This window comes from Pteronotus mesoamericanus, unplaced genomic scaffold (genome assembly GCF_021234165.1).
Source record: "Pteronotus mesoamericanus isolate MK-2021 breed Mesoamerican mustached bat unplaced genomic scaffold, CSHL_Meso_final contig_65, whole genome shotgun sequence".
Classification (NCBI taxonomy): domain Eukaryota; kingdom Metazoa; phylum Chordata; class Mammalia; order Chiroptera; family Mormoopidae; genus Pteronotus; species Pteronotus mesoamericanus.
This window is the reverse complement of record NW_026555228.1, coordinates 9,880,556-9,899,940: the sequence shown is the minus strand read 5'-3', so window position 1 is coordinate 9,899,940 and position 19,385 is coordinate 9,880,556. Positions and strand designations below refer to the sequence as shown.

At 34.9% G+C, this 19,385-nt stretch overlaps 1 protein-coding gene across 4 annotated transcripts in view; it reads left to right on the top strand.

The window, feature by feature from the left end:
• Positions 1–19,385, top strand: part of RPS6KA3 (ribosomal protein S6 kinase A3) — a 110,251-nt gene that overhangs the window by 47,441 nt on the left and 43,425 nt on the right. For all 4 annotated transcript variants that reach the window (XM_054581131.1, XM_054581132.1, XM_054581129.1 and 1 more), the window contains 2 exons: positions 7,861–7,977; positions 12,175–12,256. In XM_054581131.1, the coding sequence (XP_054437106.1) occupies positions 7,861–7,977; positions 12,175–12,256 (199 nt within the window). The remainder of the gene's footprint in view (positions 1–7,860; positions 7,978–12,174; positions 12,257–19,385) is intronic.

Below are 19,385 nucleotides of genomic sequence, written 5' to 3'. Positions count from 1 at the left end.
TATTGGCATACTCAAAAAAATATTTCCCAAAACAAAAATACGTTAGAAGAGCTTCCAGAAGCTACTAGAGGATGGATGAGCTATGGAGTAAGGGATTATCTGGTAGCTTCACCCCGCCTTTTCCAGGTTGGCTTCTTTAGTAAGTGTTCTGTTTGCTGAGAAATAACCTAGGGACTGGACTTTTTATTTAGTTTTTATTAACTGGGAATGTGAGTTTTAGCTATGTGCCTTGAAATCTTTAACCTGGTTGATAATTGATGTTTATAACCAATGTGGATTTAAATGTAATTTACTTTCACTTAAGATAGGAAGAATTTGTCTTTATATCACAATCAAAAAGTTTCTTTTGCATGTGGTCATTTTCTTCCCATAGTTATGAAACTTTTCCTCATTGACAGGGAACACCCATGGCATGTCTATATATAGTCTTAAAGTAATCTTGAGACTATCCTTTGGATTGTGTGTATAAACATTACAAAGGGTGAAATTTCACATGTACATTAATGACTTATTTTAATAGTGCTGACTAGTTTCAGTTGCTTTTAAAGAGTCATTTAGTTAAGAAATACTGGCATTTCTCAGGATTCAGAAGTAAAATAATGTTTACTTCACTGGTCATGAAAATTCACTGCATTGCTGGGAACCAGGAGTAAAGAACTATTCAACAGGATTTTGCTATCAGCAAATCTGTTTTGGTTTCCTGTTCTGGCCTCTCTACCTATCAGCTCCATTAGTGCCCTCGCCATTTGTTTCTCCTTTCTTTTACCACAGGAAAATTGTCAGGCCTCTTTTTCTAGCATTTCAGGACCCGCCTGACAGGAAATTTTCTAATTGCCGGAACAGCTGGTAGGAGAAAACTTTGCAGGGGCTTGGCCTTCTCTTTCTAACTTAAGTTTTACGGTCCGAAATTCTTTTCTCACCATCATGGTTTCGTAGCCATGTTTAAATTTTTGTCTTTTCGTGTTCGTTCTTTACAGGTAAGCTTTACTCAACTTCATTAAAGACTAAAATGTTTTAGTTGGTGCTAAGTATAATTATACTAATTAAATACTTAATATATTCTTTTAAGAGGCTTTTCAAAATTCAAAACCAGTTTTTGTAGCACTTTTAAAGGATTATATTTCTATTTACTAAAAGTAAGCTGTTACGAGTATTATATATTTCAAGTCCGTATATTTTGTAAGCTTATTTTTACATTGGCTTTTCAGAGCTGGAGTAATTTTTATCTTGCTAGTGTTTGTAATTTTGTATAGTAAAACAGATGACTATAACTCAGTATTAAAGCAGCCATGAACAAAATTATGAACTTACTAATATTTAAGAGATTGCTATAATATAAGCAATACTTTTCATGGGTAGGAAAATGTAGACAGTAAAGAACTTAAAATCAGATTTTTGTCGAAAGTATTCCTTTAAAAATTTGAAGTTTTTGATCAACTATATTTAAGTAACTTTAAGCAAGTAATTTTATCTAACTTAGAATAGGCACAATTTTCAAAGCATTACTTTGTTAAAATGTGCTTAGTGGATGGTAATTTGTACTATATTTAATCTAAAATCCTGCCAAATCAACTTGATATTTTGCTGTGAGAACTGTGCTGTCCTGCTGCTCTGTAAAGAGAATTAAATATGTTGATTGGGAGAAAACTGTGCTTTTTGTGGCAGTGATTGAGAATATTAGTCTGGAGAATCAGCACACTGTTTTCTCAAACATGGATACAAGAAGCTGGCTTGGAATAATCCTCTTTTAAGAATTTGGTTAAATGAAAAATGCTGAGGATATTTATCATCCGTTAGCAAATCAAGTAAATTGGATTTGGTTGAATTGTAATCTAGAATAAATTAAAATGTGGTTTTTCACCATGGCTTGGAAAACTAGCCTAATTATGTGTCCCAACCAAATAATTTTTATATATCTTGATCATCTAAAAAAATTAAAGTATCTTCTTAAAATAAAAAACTATATTATAGAACTATAGGTATTTGTATACGGAGTGATACTTTAATTTGAATTACTTTTAAGAAGTAAATAAAGTACATTTTTCATTTGTAAGATCTTTATGTTAAGCCAAAAAATGGTTACATATCCATGTTTAGAAAATATTTGTTGGCTTTTACCAAGGAATATTTAAATGTTTTACTTCAAGCTTCAACAATATTTTCTGACATTCAAAACAATTTAGAAAATACAAATGCCTTAAGAACACACTTCCTGACTCAAGGGAGGGGAGGAAAAAGGAAATTATGTATACAAGGCAGGGCATAATGCCAAATGTTGAATCATTCTTTAAAATCAATTAATATCACGCAGTTTGTTTTCTTAATATTAGCATGTTACACCATTAGGATTTCTGTAACTCAGATAGACAGAATTGATTTCTGTTTCTTTTCTGTAATCTTTTTTACATTTTAAGAACCAAATTGTATTCTTTACCTTTCAACATGAAAAAAAAAATTGTCAACTTTTTTTCCGCTAAAGGGCAAGCATTAAAGACCATTTAAGAGGGAACCTACAGGCCTTTTGTTGGTCCCAAGAAACAAACAAGGTGGCTTTCTGTGTGACTGTGGGATCCACCTGTCTATGAGTTTTCTTCTGCCATTTTTCTGTGATGTCTCAAATAACAAATAAAATTTACAGAATTCCTAAAGTTATGTATTTTTAATTGAATTGACTTTGTTTTACCTATCAGAGGTGATGTCTCAACAGGTTTTATCTAATAATAAATCTTTGAAATCCTAGGTAAATTCCTAGAGGGCAGATAATCTTTATTTTAGTATCTCTAACACCTAAGCAGAGTACTGGCTCATAATCTGAATCACCTTCTAAGAAAAACGAATGCACCTAAGATAGTATGTCATAGATCAGAAATATTTTCAGTAAGGACCAGGCAATCAGAAAGAAGTGAAAGCGTGAGAACAACTTGAGTTTTCATCCTCTCTCAGATCTGTTCTTTTCTTCTCCTGCATGTGCTCTCTGAGCCAGAGACGCTCGTCTCCATGTGTGCTCCCACACTGGCTTGTCCTTTTGCCTGAAATGCTCTTCCCCAGGGTAGTTGACTCCCTCATCTCCTTTGAGTTTTTGCTCCAATAGAATCTTTTCAGTGAAGCCTGCCCTGATGCCTTTATTTAAAATTGCAAACCCTCCTTTCCATTCCTGCACTTCTCATCCCTGTTACCCAACATAATACCTTTTTTTTTTTTACCATGGTATATGTATCATGTTCTAACATGAATAATAATTATAATTATTGTTACTATTATTATGTCTCTCCCCCAAACAGCAGCGATTTTAATCTTTCATTTATTGTATATCTCAAGCACCTAAAAGAATGCCTGGCATGTATTAGGTGCTCAATAAATAAATGTTTAAATGGATAAAGGGATGAATTTTAATACATAGCTTGAGGGTATTGAACAGAGAGCCTTGGGGTGGTAAGTATCTAAAGCAGCGATTTTCAACCTTTTTCATCTCATGGCACTCATAAACTACTAAAATTATGTGGTGTATCAAAAAAATATATTTTCTGCCAATCTGACAAAAAAAATGTATAATATTGATTCATTCACATCAGATGGCTATTGTTATGTTGTCTGTTGTCATTTTTTAATTTGACAATCTAGGGGAAAAGAGGTCAGTGCCCCTGACTACACATGTAGTCAGGTATTGCACGTTTTAAAAATTCTTGCCGCAGCACACCAGTTGAAAATCACTGGTCTAAAGCGATGGAAGTACAGATGAACATGGTTGTGATATAGATCAGCGGCCAGCCTCACAATTTTGCCTACAACTAAACCTTCACTTATCAAATAAACAGACTTTGTAAAAATATGTAATTTATTATAATTTTTAAATATGCAAAGTGAAGTTTTCTTGGTAATGAATATGTGAGCCTCACAGTAATTATAATGAACATAACTTATTTCTGTGCTCTACTTCATTGCCAAAATTCTTTTTCATAAAATTATAGCCATTTCACTGGGTACTTACAGGCAAAAAACACAGTTTTACAAAATGTCAAACTCTAGTTCTGTGTTTTCATGGGACAGATTTATTTCAGTAACAAGTAATTTACTGACATAAGACATGTTTGTTATATGCAAATGTCAGTCTGTTCTGGGTTACCAGTGCCTTCAGAAATTTGATATTTCTCTTTGCATTGATCTCATTGGATTCCAGGTATGAGCTAGTGGAAGATCACATTGTTGGTTTTCCACCTGTTGTGCAAGACCGCCCAACCATAGTAATACTGTCCTCGTTGAACTTCAGATTCATTTCTAAAACACTCATGATCCCATAACTTGGAAAAATTAAGCACAATCTGGGCATCAAGATACCAACCAAGGATATTTTTCACATTATGCTACAATAACTTCTTCACATATACATCAAAGTAGACAGAAAATAGTTTGCCGATGTGCTTAATAAAAATTGAACTTGGAGGGAACAGTAAAATGTACTGAGGATAAAACAGTGACACATTTTTGGAACTTGAGCCATAGGCATTGATCTTTTTTATCCACTCAAAGAACATTTTTTGTACTCTCTGAGCCCCAGTTTAGAAAAAGATTTTTTAAATTCAAGTTTGTATCCTCAAAGAGATTTGAAATTATTGCATTCACTTTGTGGGAGAGAGGAAAAGGAGTGGAGGAAGGTGCTGTTTTTTAATTGAGAAAATGAGTACTTGAAAACTTATTTAAAAGTAAGATTTTCCAGAATAAAAAGTTCAGTATAAAAGTAAGCAAATAAAGTCAAGGAAGTCTCAGAAAAATGCAGACAAAAAATAGGAGAAAAAAGATAAGTGACGTAAAGGATTCCATTCCAAACATACAAATTCCAGCTAATAAAGGAGCTGCAAAAAGAGAAACCCTGGGAGATGGATGGTAGAAAATTATCAAAGAAATGTTAGAATTCCCCCAGAGGTAAAGCATTCAGGTCCTTAGATTATAAAGGTTCACCAAGCATCTAGCATTCTGAAGGAAAGAAGATCCATATTTATCTCACTAGTGTGGAATTTCAGAAGTACGAGGACAGAGAAAATTCTTAAAGCTTCCAGAAAGAAAAACCAGGTCGCCTACCAACAAGTGTATATCAGGCTAGTCACCCGCCTCATCAGCTGCCCTGGTTGCTAGAAGGTGATGGACCAATGGTGGCGACATCCTGAGGCAAGATTGTTTTTATTTTAGAATTTGGTACCAGGCCAAACTATACAAATGTGAAGACAAAATAAAGACATTGTCAGATGTACAGGGTTCAGAAAGTTTTCTTCTACATCACCTTTCTTAGGAAGTTACAAGGGAGTAATCCAAGAAAGAGAAAGACATGGAAACGAAGGATAGTGGATTCAACCAGGAAAGAGATATCCAAAGATAATAGCTGTGCAGCAAGGCCTAGAAAACAACCAATCCCCATGGGAGGACAAGAGAAGGCTCTCAGAAGAAGGGAAAGTGTGGATAAGGGCTAAGAAAAGATTAAGAATAATGGCCAAATTAACCTCTCCCTCATGCCGAGAATTATGTGGGGCTGTTAGAGGAAAAATAGAAAACTACAGGAAATTAGTAGAAATCAAAGTTAAAATATATCATGAATTTAAGCATTTGATGAAGTGTGTGTGTTGTTTTTTGGGGTTTTTTTTTTTAAGTCCCTTTGGATTGTCCTGGAAGTCACTGTTACAGCCCATATAAAGGGAAAGTTAATACACTTCCTAGCCTGCATTTGACCAATACATTGTCATGAAAATGTGGATGCTGTTGTATAGGCTTTCAGCCTTTAGAATCAGGCTGTGAAGAGAGCATGAAGGATTTGGTTGCAGTTATAGGAGAGAATGTCAGCTCTCTTAATATTAATAGAAATGTAAAAGTTCAACTAGTAGGAGGTGGGGGAAGTGTGAGAGAAAGAATGTATGGGCACTATTAGGTTTTTGTTTTGTTTTGTTTTTTTACAAAGTGAGGAATTAGGATCCTATCCAAAACTGAGAGAAAAGACAAGAGGTTTGTTTAAAAGTAAAATAACTATCCAATAGTGGTGAGGAACTTTATGGAAGCAAGGGGCATAATATAAGTAAGCCCCTCATCTTAATTTTTAAAATAGTAAGCATTGTCTTAAAACTTAACAAACTAAGAAATAAATTAAGTGCAGAAAGAACTAGTATTTTTTTAAAAGCCTAGGTATGGGGATAAGGAAAGATTTGCTTTTTATCATAAGCTCTTCTGTCACTGATTTGTCACTCGCATGCATGAATTTATTACTTTTGATTTTAAAAACAAAAAAATATTGTAGAGGGCTTCAATTGCCAAGGTGAAGCAGTACATTTAATTTGGGATAGCTTGGAGGAGGTTTTGAGCAATCTGGTCGTATGACTGGAGCTGTCTACTTTCAGAACATGAATTTGTCAGGAGGATGAATTGGACTGGCAGCGGCAGGAAGGGGCATTATGAGTAACCAAGCTAGTTTCAGTTTTCTAGAGGAAAGGTAATGAAGGATTAAACCTGGATGATACTGAAAATAGAAGAAGAATGAAAGGTATCCCCAGTACCATGCTTGATATGTAGTCGCTATTTTAGTATATGTTTATTGAGTGAAAGAATTAAAGGGAGACTGCATTTTTAGTCATTTGACAAAGAAAAGGAAGGGTAGACATCAGAGGTCCTTTCTTGCCTATGTTGCATCTTTATTTGTGACAGACAATTGTAGGTATTTGCTATGATATACAAGATGATAAAATATTACAGCCTAATAAAGAAAAGTGGTAAAACATAGAATGGTACATAATATAGTTCTTCACAGCCTCTTGATGTTAAATATTTTCCTCCAAATGTTAAATGTTTTATTTATTTTTAGAGAGAGGAAGGAAGAAGGGAAGAGAAACATCAATGTGTGGTTGCCTCATGCACGCCCCCTACTGGCCCCAAAACCCAGGCTTGTGCCCTACACTGGGAATTCAACCTGCAGGCCTTTGGTTTGCAGGCCGGCACTCAATCCACTGAGCCACACCAGCCAGGGCAATGATTTTTTGATTTAACATTTAGAGTTATTTTGTTTTATGGTTATTTTTTTCTCCCCTCACAGATCTCAGGTAGTCCTAGAAACAGATCATAACTTTGAAATTTCAAACAGAACAAACTTCAGCCTACTAATTCAAATGGCCTTGCTGAGGGTAGAAATCTCCACTTTCACCCTGGGATATTTTTCAACCCCTGTTCATAATAAACAGCGTTTTTTTGTTTTGTTTTTTTTTTAAGTTTATTTATTTTTAGAGAAGGGGGATAAGGAGAGGGAGAGAAATATCGAGATATGCAAGAGATACATGGTTTGGCTGTCTCTCGCACGCCCCAAACCAGGGACCTGGCCTGCAACCGATGCATGTGTCCTGACCAGGAATCAAATTGGCAACCTTTTGGTTGGCAGGCCAGCACTCAATCCACTGAGCCACACCAGCCAGGGCTAAACAGGGTTTTTTGTACATAGCATTGGTCTACGTAATGCAACCACATGTCAGAACATAGCATATTAGTCTGATCTGTTTTCAGACCTCTTGACACTTTCTGCCCTCACCCCTTGAAAACTATTTATTCTAATTATTTCCCATAGGAAGAATGAAGACTTGAAACTACTCAGTGCTAATATTATGTAGAGGTTAAATTGGCCTGTGTGGTAGGCTGGTATTATTTTGTCTCTGACATTTAACTTGAAAGTATATTTGCTTGGCATGTGTTTTCTGTTTACTTGGTGGATCAGTGAAGGTGGTTTGCGTATACTAATTTGAGGATTTCTAATATATACTAAAGTCATATTACTTCGTTTATAGCTGGAGGAAGTAGCTCTGACTCTGTTCCCCCCCCCCCTTTTATTTGCATCAACAGGAGGAAGGCAGTATCAAAGAAATTGCAATCACACATCATGTAAAGGAAGGACATGAAAAGGCAGATCCTTCCCAATTTGAACTTTTAAAAGTATTAGGGCAGGGATCATTTGGAAAGGTAAGTCATGAGTATATGCTTTTTAAAAAATTGTTTTTTTGGAATTCATGTATATCTTATATGGGTGAGGAACAGAAATAGTCTATGAAATACTATTGACCTGACCTCCCCACAAACAGTGTTTTCTGTGTTTCTATGTTTCTCATTATCAGTAACGTGAGAAAGTTAATAAAAAGTCATTCAAAAACACATTGAAGACTTTCATAAATTGCAGTATTCACTTTATATTCATTTTATCTTCAAGACCATATGGCCTCTCTAATTGCACTCCTTGAGTGATTAAAAAGTCACAAAATATGTCATGGATGCACTGGCTTCTTTGAGTCCTCGTGCAGAATTGAAAGGCAGTCTTGCAATGCATCTCAGTCTTTCCTCCACAGTGTGTCAAATACCAGCAAGAAGTGAATGGGTACTCCCATGAACTAGTGTGGGGCGTTACCACTACAAGTGTGCAATTTCGGGGAGTTACAGTTTACCTTTAAAATGAACATAAAGGTTGCATTCTACCAACCGCGTTTGTTTTTAATATCCAAAATATTTCCCAAAGCCACCAACTTAGTTTTCTTCAAGTGTTCTTTGTCCCCCCGCAGCACACCTCAGAAGCACTCCCTGTATTCCATTTTGAGAAGTACAGCAGTATAATCACTACTACCTGATCTATCTAGTACCTTTCTCAGCAAGAGGAAGAATCTGAGATAGGATTCAACTTTCAACTTGCAGCACTTCCTTACCACCTCTCTGTGAGGAAACATTTGAAGATGTGCTTTGCAAGCTTTAAAGCAACACCCATTTAAGCTCTCTTTTGTGTTTTTATAGGACTAATTAGCAACTCTTGGCTAACATAGATTATTTGTTATAGCCGTTAACCTCTCCCGAACCCAAAATGATGTGTTTGATCCAAATATAGAGTGGCCAGCAGAACATAATGGTTGCGAGTTGGACTCTGGTCAGCCAGACATGGATTCAATTTTTTTTTCTTCTGCTTAATTGGCAGGTGTGCTTGAGCAAGTTAGTTAACCTCTCGGAGCCCCCTTTTTTTCCTTCCAGTTGGTCAGCAAGTCCTGTTGATTTAGTAAAGATTTCTGGAATCGTGCCTGTCCTGTCCTTCTCTACTGCCACTCCTCCAGCCTGTGCACCACCATTTCTTCCTGGCCTCTTGAAGGGGGCTCCTAACTTGGGCTTCCCAAGTTTATCCTTGCCTAAAACCATTATTTACTTGACAGCCAGCATGAGCTAATCTGATATTCCACCTCCTTAACCCTTTAGTAACCTCCCTTTGCTTTTAGGATAAAGATAAATTCTAAAGCTGGCTGAGGAGCCCCTAGTTCAAGTCCTTGGGTACCTCAACATGACCTTATATACTTTTCACTATCTGTGTTCTGGCCCCGTTGGCCTTCTTTTCCAGTCCTTAAGCACCTGATCCATCCCACTAGAAAGCCTTTGCACGTGCTGTTCCCTTTGCCTGAAACACTCCACACAACCCCCAAGCCTTTCTCATTTACCTGTTAGCTTCTCTCCTGCTTATGACCTCAAAGAAGTTTTCCCTGCCATCATGACTAGGTCATATTTCTCTATTTCACCCTCTCAACATTGTACACCTCATCTTCACAGCACTCATCACAATTAGTTTTTTACTTGTATAATTATTTGTTTATTGGCTCTCTCCCCCACTAGACTATATGTTCTATGAGTGCAGGGGCCATGCCTTGTACCATGTCTGAGCATAGAACTAGTCATACAGTACCTAGCATATAATTCTAGAAAGGAATTGATGAATAAATGATAGTGCTTGACCTCATAGGGTAGTAGCGATGATTAAATGATGTAAGTTTAGGTGCATAACATCTGCTTTGAAATTGTATTATCATGCAGTGTTTACAGATAAACTCAAATAGAGGGGTTTATTTCTATACATTAGATTTTCAGGGAATACAATATTTAAGTTCCCCAGAGTTAGCATGCTTCTCCCTGTATTTCTTTAAATACTTTAAATAACAAACATTAAAAACAGGGCGTCTCCTTTCTTACTCATCCTAAAAAGCCAGTCCAAGCCAAGGGAAAAAGGATGACCTGTCAGAGCCTAGAATAGCTTCATGGGGGAGTTCGAAAGGTCAGAAATGGTCTGGTGGGGGAAGATCCAATGACATCTGGGACTGTTGCTGTTCTTGCTATGCTTGACTGGTGAACAGCCAGAGGGACTGGATTAAGAACGACCTAAGCAGGAACACAAAACTGGGTAGCTGGCTTGGTTGTTGTCCCAATACCTCCACTGTTGTAACAGTAGGCAAAGTATTTAACCTCTCTAATCCCTAGCTTGGGCAGCTATAAAACAGGCATTGCTTAGTCTGCCTACCTCCCCAAATTATCATGATGATGTATTACAAATGCCTGCAAAGGTCTTTTACAGACTAAGAAGTGCTGAGAAGTGTTAAGAATGTGCTTTCAAAGAAGGATGAAAAAAGTTTGGAATCCACAAGGAGAATTTTTCTTGTACAATGGCACAAAGAAGCTTCATTAGGGAATCTTAAGAATGAATAAATATCATAAATCCTAATTACCTCCATCTAATTACGATTTATTTCTGTTCAAATATATTACTCTATTCTGCTGTGTATGGTGCACACTTTTTTGCCCAAATTTTTGACAGAAAAAGAAGGATGTGCATTATACATGGATATAACGATTACATACCATAGGTTATAATAATGTGCACAATAATCCTGTGCATAGTGCGCACAAAACATGGGCACGCAGTATACTCAGGAGTACATTATACCTGGCAAAATATGGTAATAATCTCTGATAACCATTAACATTTGAACATCATTCCATTCTTTGGAATTCCCTGATCAAGAATGCTTTTCATGGCCCAGGCTAGATAGCTCAGCTCAGGTAGCTCAGTTGGTTAGAGCATGGTCTCACTATTCCAGGGTTATGAGTTCAGTCTCCGGTCAAGGTACATATAAGAAGCAAACAATGAATGCATAAGTAAGTGGAACAACAAAGTGATGCCTCTCTTTTTCTCCCCCGTTTCTCTCCCTCCCCCGCAACCTCTCTAAAAATCAATAAATAAAAAAAATTTAAAAAGAATGCTTTTCTCTCCCTAGGTTGGCTCACTGCTAACTGTCTGGAAGGAATTAAAGGGTGGTGCATGGTAAAGGGGGCAAACGGAAGTGGTTTGGGGAAAGGAACACACCTTGCTTGCATCAGGGTTTCTGTGCAAGTTCTGGTTCTCTTCAGTTGAATTAGAGTCATTGCCCATTATTTGGCACAGTTTCTCCAAGTGAGGTACTGTGCCCTAGAGTCAGTTGAATGAATCTCTTTTTTTTAAAATTTTGTGCTAATTGTCTGGCGTGCTAATGCAGATAATTGAGGGCTGACCCTAAATTAATTCTTGATTGTAATTGTCTATTTCAATCTGTGGCAGTTCAATAGCACTGCTAGAAAAGAATGGGTAGGAGAAAAACAGTTCAAATTCAGATCCATTTGCAGGTCTGTTTAAAGGTTTGACGGAAGAGACCATGAAACTAATGGTCAAAGGAGTAGAAGAGATTTATCGATGGTTTTGTATTACACTTATTACAGTGTAACCATGAACTATTTAGAGCAGGCTTGGTTCACTTTGTATAAATCCCACGTTATATGTTGAAAGGAGCTAAAAATATCTGGAAAATGAAGATGCTCAATACCATACCTAGGAATTGTGTCCTTCCTATTTAGGTGTATGTGGTCATTTGATTTTTGAAAGGTAAGTTTTTACTAAGTTACATTAAATATTTGTGAATAGGCTTCTTCAGTGTGTTTCAAATTGTTCTGCCCAGCAGTGAGAAATTTATGTGCAGTTTTCATATATAGAAAATACTATTCATGAATGAATAATTATACGAACAGAAAATTGTGGTCAAGGGGAACTCCTATATAACAATTTTTAAGGAATCAGAAAACTTTTTGTTTTGTTAAAAAGCAGAGCAATCACCATCTGTGTTACTCTTTAACCATGTTAGACTTTTCTCTAATTGCTGCATAGCTTAAATCTTTTTGTTTCTATTTTATATGTTACATGCTCTTTGGGATTTGACAAGTAACAAAAAGAGGTCACAATCATTCAAGTTATAAATGATACATCAGGTGTCTTATTTTAACAATAGTATACTTTGTGAAACTTTGTAAAACTTATTTTCTCTTATTTAAACACAGGTTTTCTTAGTCAAAAAAATCTCAGGCTCTGATGCTAGACAGCTTTATGCCATGAAAGTACTGAAGAAGGCCACTTTGAAAGGTAAGTGCTGCTACTATTTGTAATGTTCGTGTAATATAAATAAACTAAAAGATCTCAATAGACATCATGTGACTCCTAGGCCACTTACATTCTGAATCTGTTCCTGTTCCTATCTTTAAATTTAGACTTTCTTTTAGTGAATTTTTCCTACCGGGCTAGGACTCATATGACTGGTGAGAATGGGAGTTGCCATATTATGAAAGAAGTATTATATTATAAATTCATTTTGGGTTCAGGCAAGTAGAAATTTAGAAGATTAAAACTGGGTTTGATGTATCTTCAAATTAATATAATTATTTTAATGTTCTGAAAACTTACTGTTTTATTGGATTCAAAATATTTTATTCTAAGGACTCTCATCATCTTTACTTTTGGTCTTCAAATAAGTTTTATTCCAAGCTTCTGATTTTGAAAAAGTGTAATGTGAGACTTGGCTCTTATAGGCAAACAATCATTTAGAAGAAATTTTACATAGATTTTTAAATACTTAAATCTTTTATTTAGTAGTATCAGTTATTTCACCACAAAAATCTCTAGTTTTATGTATTGATTGCTAACATCATTCTTTTCTTTTTTAATTTACCTGTAATCTCTAAAGCTTTTAAAATATTCTAGAAGGAACATCGGTGAGGATCATTTATTAATTCTGATATTATTCTTCCCAATTAGTCACCCACCTTGGGCATTATCATCATTCCAAGAAATTTCACCTTCCTTTATAAACATTGTCCTTTGCTTTCTTTCTCTTGCTCCCTTCCCAAATATATTTTGTTTCTTTCTTATCCAGTCCCTACCCACTGCCTTACTCCTTAACTTGATTCTTGCTAGGACCAGGGAGTTAAATCATGTCCTCAATGCCCTTTTTTATAGCACTACTTTAGAACTTTATACTCATGAACCCCATATTACAAAGCTACATAGATGGAACTTCTATAAGAGTTCATTCACAAAATGAGTAAAAGAGTTTGTTTTCATGTACCTACCAGTATTTGTGTTGTACATAATATATGTAATGAAAACTGAGGAACTCTGAGAAACCAAAAGATACCAGAAAAAGAAATAAATGCCCACTTCCTTTTAGAGAAGGCGAACTGTTGGAAGTCTCCATATTCCTCTAGCCATCCAGTTAGCTCCATATCCTCAAGATTCCAGATGCATCTTTCCTTGAAATACTCAAAATTTCATTTGAAAAGCATACAACACAAAGAGTGTTCTAGAAAAGAAGAAGAATGATAAAGGAACGGGCTCTATCAGATTTATAGCTTACTTAAAGCAATAATAATTCAGTATGCTGTTGCGGCAAATAATACAGACATACAAATCAGTGGAACAAAAGAGTATAAAAGTATTTATATTAAATTTTTACTGTATTTGTTACAAAAATATTGAGTACTTCCTGTGCTGTATGACAAAGCAGGTATATAGAACAATGGGAAATAAAACAATTATTTCATAAATCTTGTCTGAAATACTCCTGAGCAACTTGGAAAAATTAGAGTCTTAAACCCTATGCTGTTGTTTATATTGTAATAAACAACAGTCTTAAGGGAATTTTACAAGTTAATACACCTAGAAAATTTATGAAGCAATATTGAGCAAATTACAAATTACAAATTGACAATTCGAAAAAAATTTTAGTCTTTCATACATTGAAAAATAGTATAAATAGGAAATCAAGAAATTGTTTGCCTCAAATATTACAAAATACTAATATAAGGAATTGGTTAAAGGGTTTTTAACTAGCCAAATCTAGGACAATTTGAATATTTCAATAAATGATGATAGTAATAGATAATGACCCCACTGAATAAAACAAGAATCCATGAGTTAATATATAAATTAACGGGGAACAAGGGAGAGAGCTCTTCCTCACAAAAGAACTCCAACTAATAATTGTGAAAGGAGTGATTGAATTAGTGGTTCCTAAGAAATAATGTTACAACATCACCAAAGGATTTCAGAATAAATGTTTTTGCCGTAGAATAAAAAAAAATCTTTGGAAAAAAGTCCCATTTTGCTGATAAAGAAATGTATATCAAGTACTGAGTCATCATTTAATGGAATGGAAACATAAATTGGAAAGCACTTTTGCAATAAGTATAAAGAGCCACTATTGCACTTGAAAATTCTCATTGTAACATTATTTACAATATCGAGAATTTACATATCAACATAAATATTGAAAAATAAAGGAATGCTTAAAAACTTATGGGATACCATTTAATAGACTATTATTTAAATGAAACATTTAAAATATAATCACAACATGGACTTAATTGAATATTTTTAAGTTAATAATTATAACCGATTTGTCTACTGTAAGTATGTAAAATTACATCGATACAAGCTGTAGAACAGACCATAGAAAAGTGAAAATATCTGACTTACTGGAATTGTAGGCTGCTGAATAATTCTTGATATGTTCTTAAATTTGATTTTTATTTTTATCAAAGTAATATGTGTACAGAGTCTTATAAAATAGCAGTGCTTTTCCTACCCTCCTCCCTGTCCCAATTCTTGACTCCCAGAGACAATGACTTTTCACCTCTTCAGGTGCTGCTCCTACCATTTACCTCCACATTCAGTACTCATATTGCATTTTTTTGTGTGTTCATCTGAAGACATAATCTACTGACATCCAAACACGGAAGATTAGGATTTACTTATTTTATACTACCACCCACACACAATTTCCCTCTTCATGTTTTGTTTTCATTGTTACAGCTTTGTGAAAACTGTTTCTGAGCTAAATGATATATTGGAGTCACATTTCCTTCACATCTTTGCTGTATTAGATCTCCTTTTCTAAATTCTGTATCTACCTGTTTGTCCGTTTACTTTCTAGTTTTTGTGGAACATCGGGTAGCTACCTCAGAGGGGGTGAAGAGATAGTAAATTTTTTGTGACCTTGCATGTCTGAAATGCCTTTATTCTACCTCCTCACTTAATTTATAATTTGGCTGGGTGTAAAATTCTAGGTCAGAAATAATTTTTCCTCAGATATTTGAAGACATTGTTTCCATTGTCTTCCAGTTTCCTGTGTTGCAATTATGAAGTTTATTGCCATTCTGATTCCCAGTCCTTTGTGTATAAGCTGCTTTTCCTCTTTGGAAGTCTTTAGAATCAATCTACTCTTTATCTCTGGTGGTCTGAAATTTGTATAGTTGTATTTCTTATTGTGGCTTTTTAAAATTCTTCATACTAGGTATGAGATGCCTTTTTTGATTTAAAAACTCATTTCTTCAGTTTTGGGGAAGTATTCCAACTCTCCTAGTGACCTTTTTGTTTCTATCATTTTTTTTTTAACTTTCTAGATTTTCCTTGTTCTCTAATTATTCCATTTTCATTTTCATTTTTTTAAGATTTTATTTATTTATTTTTAGAGAGAGGCGAAGGGAGGGAGAAAGAGAGGGAGAGAAACATCAATGTGTGGTTGCCTCTTGCATGCCCCCTACTGGGGACCTGGCCCACAACCCAGGCATGTGCCCTGTCTGGGATTCAAACTAGGGACTCCTTGGTTCGCAGGCCAGCACTCAATCCACTCAGCCACACCAGCCAGAGCTTAATTCCATTTTTTAAAAACTTTTTATTATGGTAAGTATCAAACATTTACAGAAAGAAACAGAAGATAGTATCTGTAAAAGATGAAGACTCTTAAAAGAAGTAATATATAACTATCATGTACCTAAAAATGAATATACAGATATCCAGTGGTCCCTATTATTATGATTCATTTTTATTTTAGCAGTTGTTTGAATCAGGCTCTAAATAAGGTCTGTGTTTTGCAATTGGGTGATAACTCTTTGAGACTTTTAATCTATGAGCTCTCTCTCCATTTTTTTTTTCCCATTGTACTTTATTTGTTGAAAACTCTGCTTCCTTCCCCCTACTTCTTTTAAAGCTTCTTGTTTCACGGATACCATATGATCTTCGCTCTCACACTGGATATAAATTAAAAGGCTGATTTTTGTTTTAAGTTTTCTCCTGTTCTTTACATTGTCTTTTTTTTACTTTATTCCTTTTTTTTTTCCTGTTTATTCTGTTAACAGTTTCTCATATTTAGAGCCTTTCCTCAAATGCCTTGGGATCCTTTGCTATCTTTTCCTTATTTAAGTTAAATAAGTTATCTGTTATTTAAGAGTGAGGTAACAAAAAGCTGATTGGAAAGGATTCTGTAGCAAGAATTTGCTTATTGCTTATTATCTTCCTTCCCTTGGGCTTAGATTTTAGCTCTCTCTGATCTATGTGAGTTACCACTTACTCATCTTCTGCTATTGCTTCCTCTCCTCTTCTCTGTCCTTGAGAGTTTGTGAATAATTTTTCCATTATTGTAATTTCAATGGTCTTTTGGAAGGAAGTAGAAAGTAAAACATCTATGTTTAACCAGAAGTCTCTTTCTATTTTAAAGTTTCCATTAATACAGTAAATGTGGTCAAATAAAAATCAATAGTGTTAGGTTCAGCTTACGGGGACTTTTGCCCTAATAAAGTAGATATTGGGTCTAAAAGGTTTTATAAACCATTGTTTAAAGCAGTTTCTTAATACATCATCCTAGAAGCATAAACAGCACTTCTTGTTCATTCTCATGTTCAAGTGAAGGAGGGTTTAAGAACTAATAACTAGTATATGAGAAAATTATTTCAGAGGAATGTAGTTGCTTTGATAGCATGAGTCATTATTAACAAGTTCTATATTAGGGTTTAGATTTTGACTGTAACTGAATGTAAACTGTAGTTGAAAAGTAAAATTAAAAATAAAAATAAACTTAAAAATTAAAAAATTGGAAAAACAGCTTTATTGAGATTTAACTGGCATATAATAAGCACATAAAACATGCTTTCTTATGAACCAGTATATCCTAATCAAAATTCCTGATTATAGAGTGATTTGTATTTGTCACTAGGTCTTTACATAAGTAAAAGAAACAAAATTTTAATTACTACACAGTTCTACCTCAGACAAAATGAAGGAATTCTTTAGTGAATGAATCTCACTGCACATTTTTGACTAAACAAAGTCTCATCAATGTTACATATAAGGAAACAGTCTCCCACGATAATCATAGTATATGTAAGTTAACAGTTAGAAAGAAAGCATCTTGTTCTAGTCCCTCATTTTATAGAGAATATAGCAGGAAGCCCTTGAGCAGTGAAAGGATTTGACCAAGTTAACTCTTCTAGTTATTAGCATGACCACTAAACTATAGCTTTTGACCCCCAAATAATTAGGCTTTTCATTGTGGTAGAATAATAGAAGAGGGATATACAGTAACTATAATGATGGGCATTTTTGCTGCTTACTGAACAGAGGAATAATTTTTAAATGAGAAGCTTTGTAAGGTCTGTATAATTTTTGAAGGAGGTAGAAATTTGGAATCCAGCTTTAAGGTACTATGAACTTAATCCGTATGGGTAACAATGGGAAAAGGGCAGATTTGGGCTAGACTAGGACAGGATTATCAGGAAGCCTAGGTGATGAACCTCATTCACACAAATTATAGAAAGGACCTATTGGCTCTAAGACCCCCAAGTTGTAGTGATAGGACAAGATAATGAAATCAAAGGTTGGTATTGAATTTGGTATTCTAGTCGCACAAGTCAGTTAAAAGGAGTGACAGAGACATCAAAAGTGATCGATTTCTATTCCTGGTTTGACCATCACTGACACTTCTACTGGAAGCAGAAAACTAGTAGAATGGGAAACAGGATTTTTTTTAGCTTCTTTGTTTATTTTTCCCAGAGGTCTTATTTCTGTGTTTTAAATATCTGTGGTCACCTTAAAATGAAAAGAAAACCAACTCATCTTTCTCTTGACCCTCTGAAAAGGTGCAACCTTTCAGTCAATCTGGCCTGAAAAATAGAAGTTATCTATGATTTATCCTTATGCAACAGAAAAAAATTAAAACTATAATGAATGATCCTTTTCACCTCTTAAATCCAACACAATTATCATAATTCTCAAAATGTGATGTAACCATTTATTCACTTGTCTGTCATTCCCACCAGATTATGAGCTTCTTCAACATTATTTGTATTTGTCTCACAGTGCCTGGGACATAGCATTTGCTCATGAAATGTTTGGTTGGTAAAAAGAAAACTTTGCCTACAGGCTTAAATGTAAATTCTTTCTGACATTTCAAATTGCCCAGAGCCTGGATCATCCCTACTTCACCTCCCCACTTTCCATGCTGATTTGGTTTCTTCCTGTTCCTCATGCGTGCCTCCATGCCCCTGCTCGCCCTGCTACTCCATACCGCAGCTTTTCTTCTCTAGGCGCAACCCTTCCCACCCATCTCAATTCCACTCTAAAAGTTCCTAACCCTACCTCTTCCCTCTAGCCTTCCTACGCAAGTAACACTGATCTTTCCCTTCTCTGAATTCCTGTATTACTTATTGTGGGTAATAAATCATTTTATCTCTTCATTATATCCAATGTGCTATAGCTACCGTTTAATTGAATATATCTTATATACCACGATCTGGGATATTCAGACCTTATTTCAAACAGTTACACAGCCTCCAGAAGTATAGTGGTGTTATCCCCATTTTGTAGATGCAAGGTAAACTGAGGCTCAGAGAGTTTAAGTAACTTGCTCAAGATTACACAGATCTGAATCCAGATCTTTCTAATTCTAAAAAGTCTTTGCTCTATCAGCTGTACCACAGTATTTCTTCTCCCTCTTCCCCACCTCAAAACAGAGCTTTGGGCTCTATTTTGGGCTCTATTTTATCCATCCTTCCCCATGTCTGCCAGATGTTGTAGATGCTTAATGAATATTTATTGAATTGAGTTGATAGGATTAATAGGGGTATTGAAACCTGTTCCCTTTTTTATGTTTTAATGTTTCATTGGGATGCCTTTAAAATTTTTTAAAATTGTTCTTTTTTGATCATTTTTCATAACTTTGATTAAAATACTTGTAAATTTGATGTTAAAGCCAATATCAAATATGTTCTTTATATTTTTTAAATTGAAGCACAGATTTTATAAATTTATACAATTTCTTTTGGTTCTATAATTTAGTAAAATTAGTTATTAATTTTGAAAATTCAAGAGGAAAATATATAAAATGTGATTTACATTTTTATAACATGTAAGCACAATTTTATTTAAAATAGGCACCAAAGAC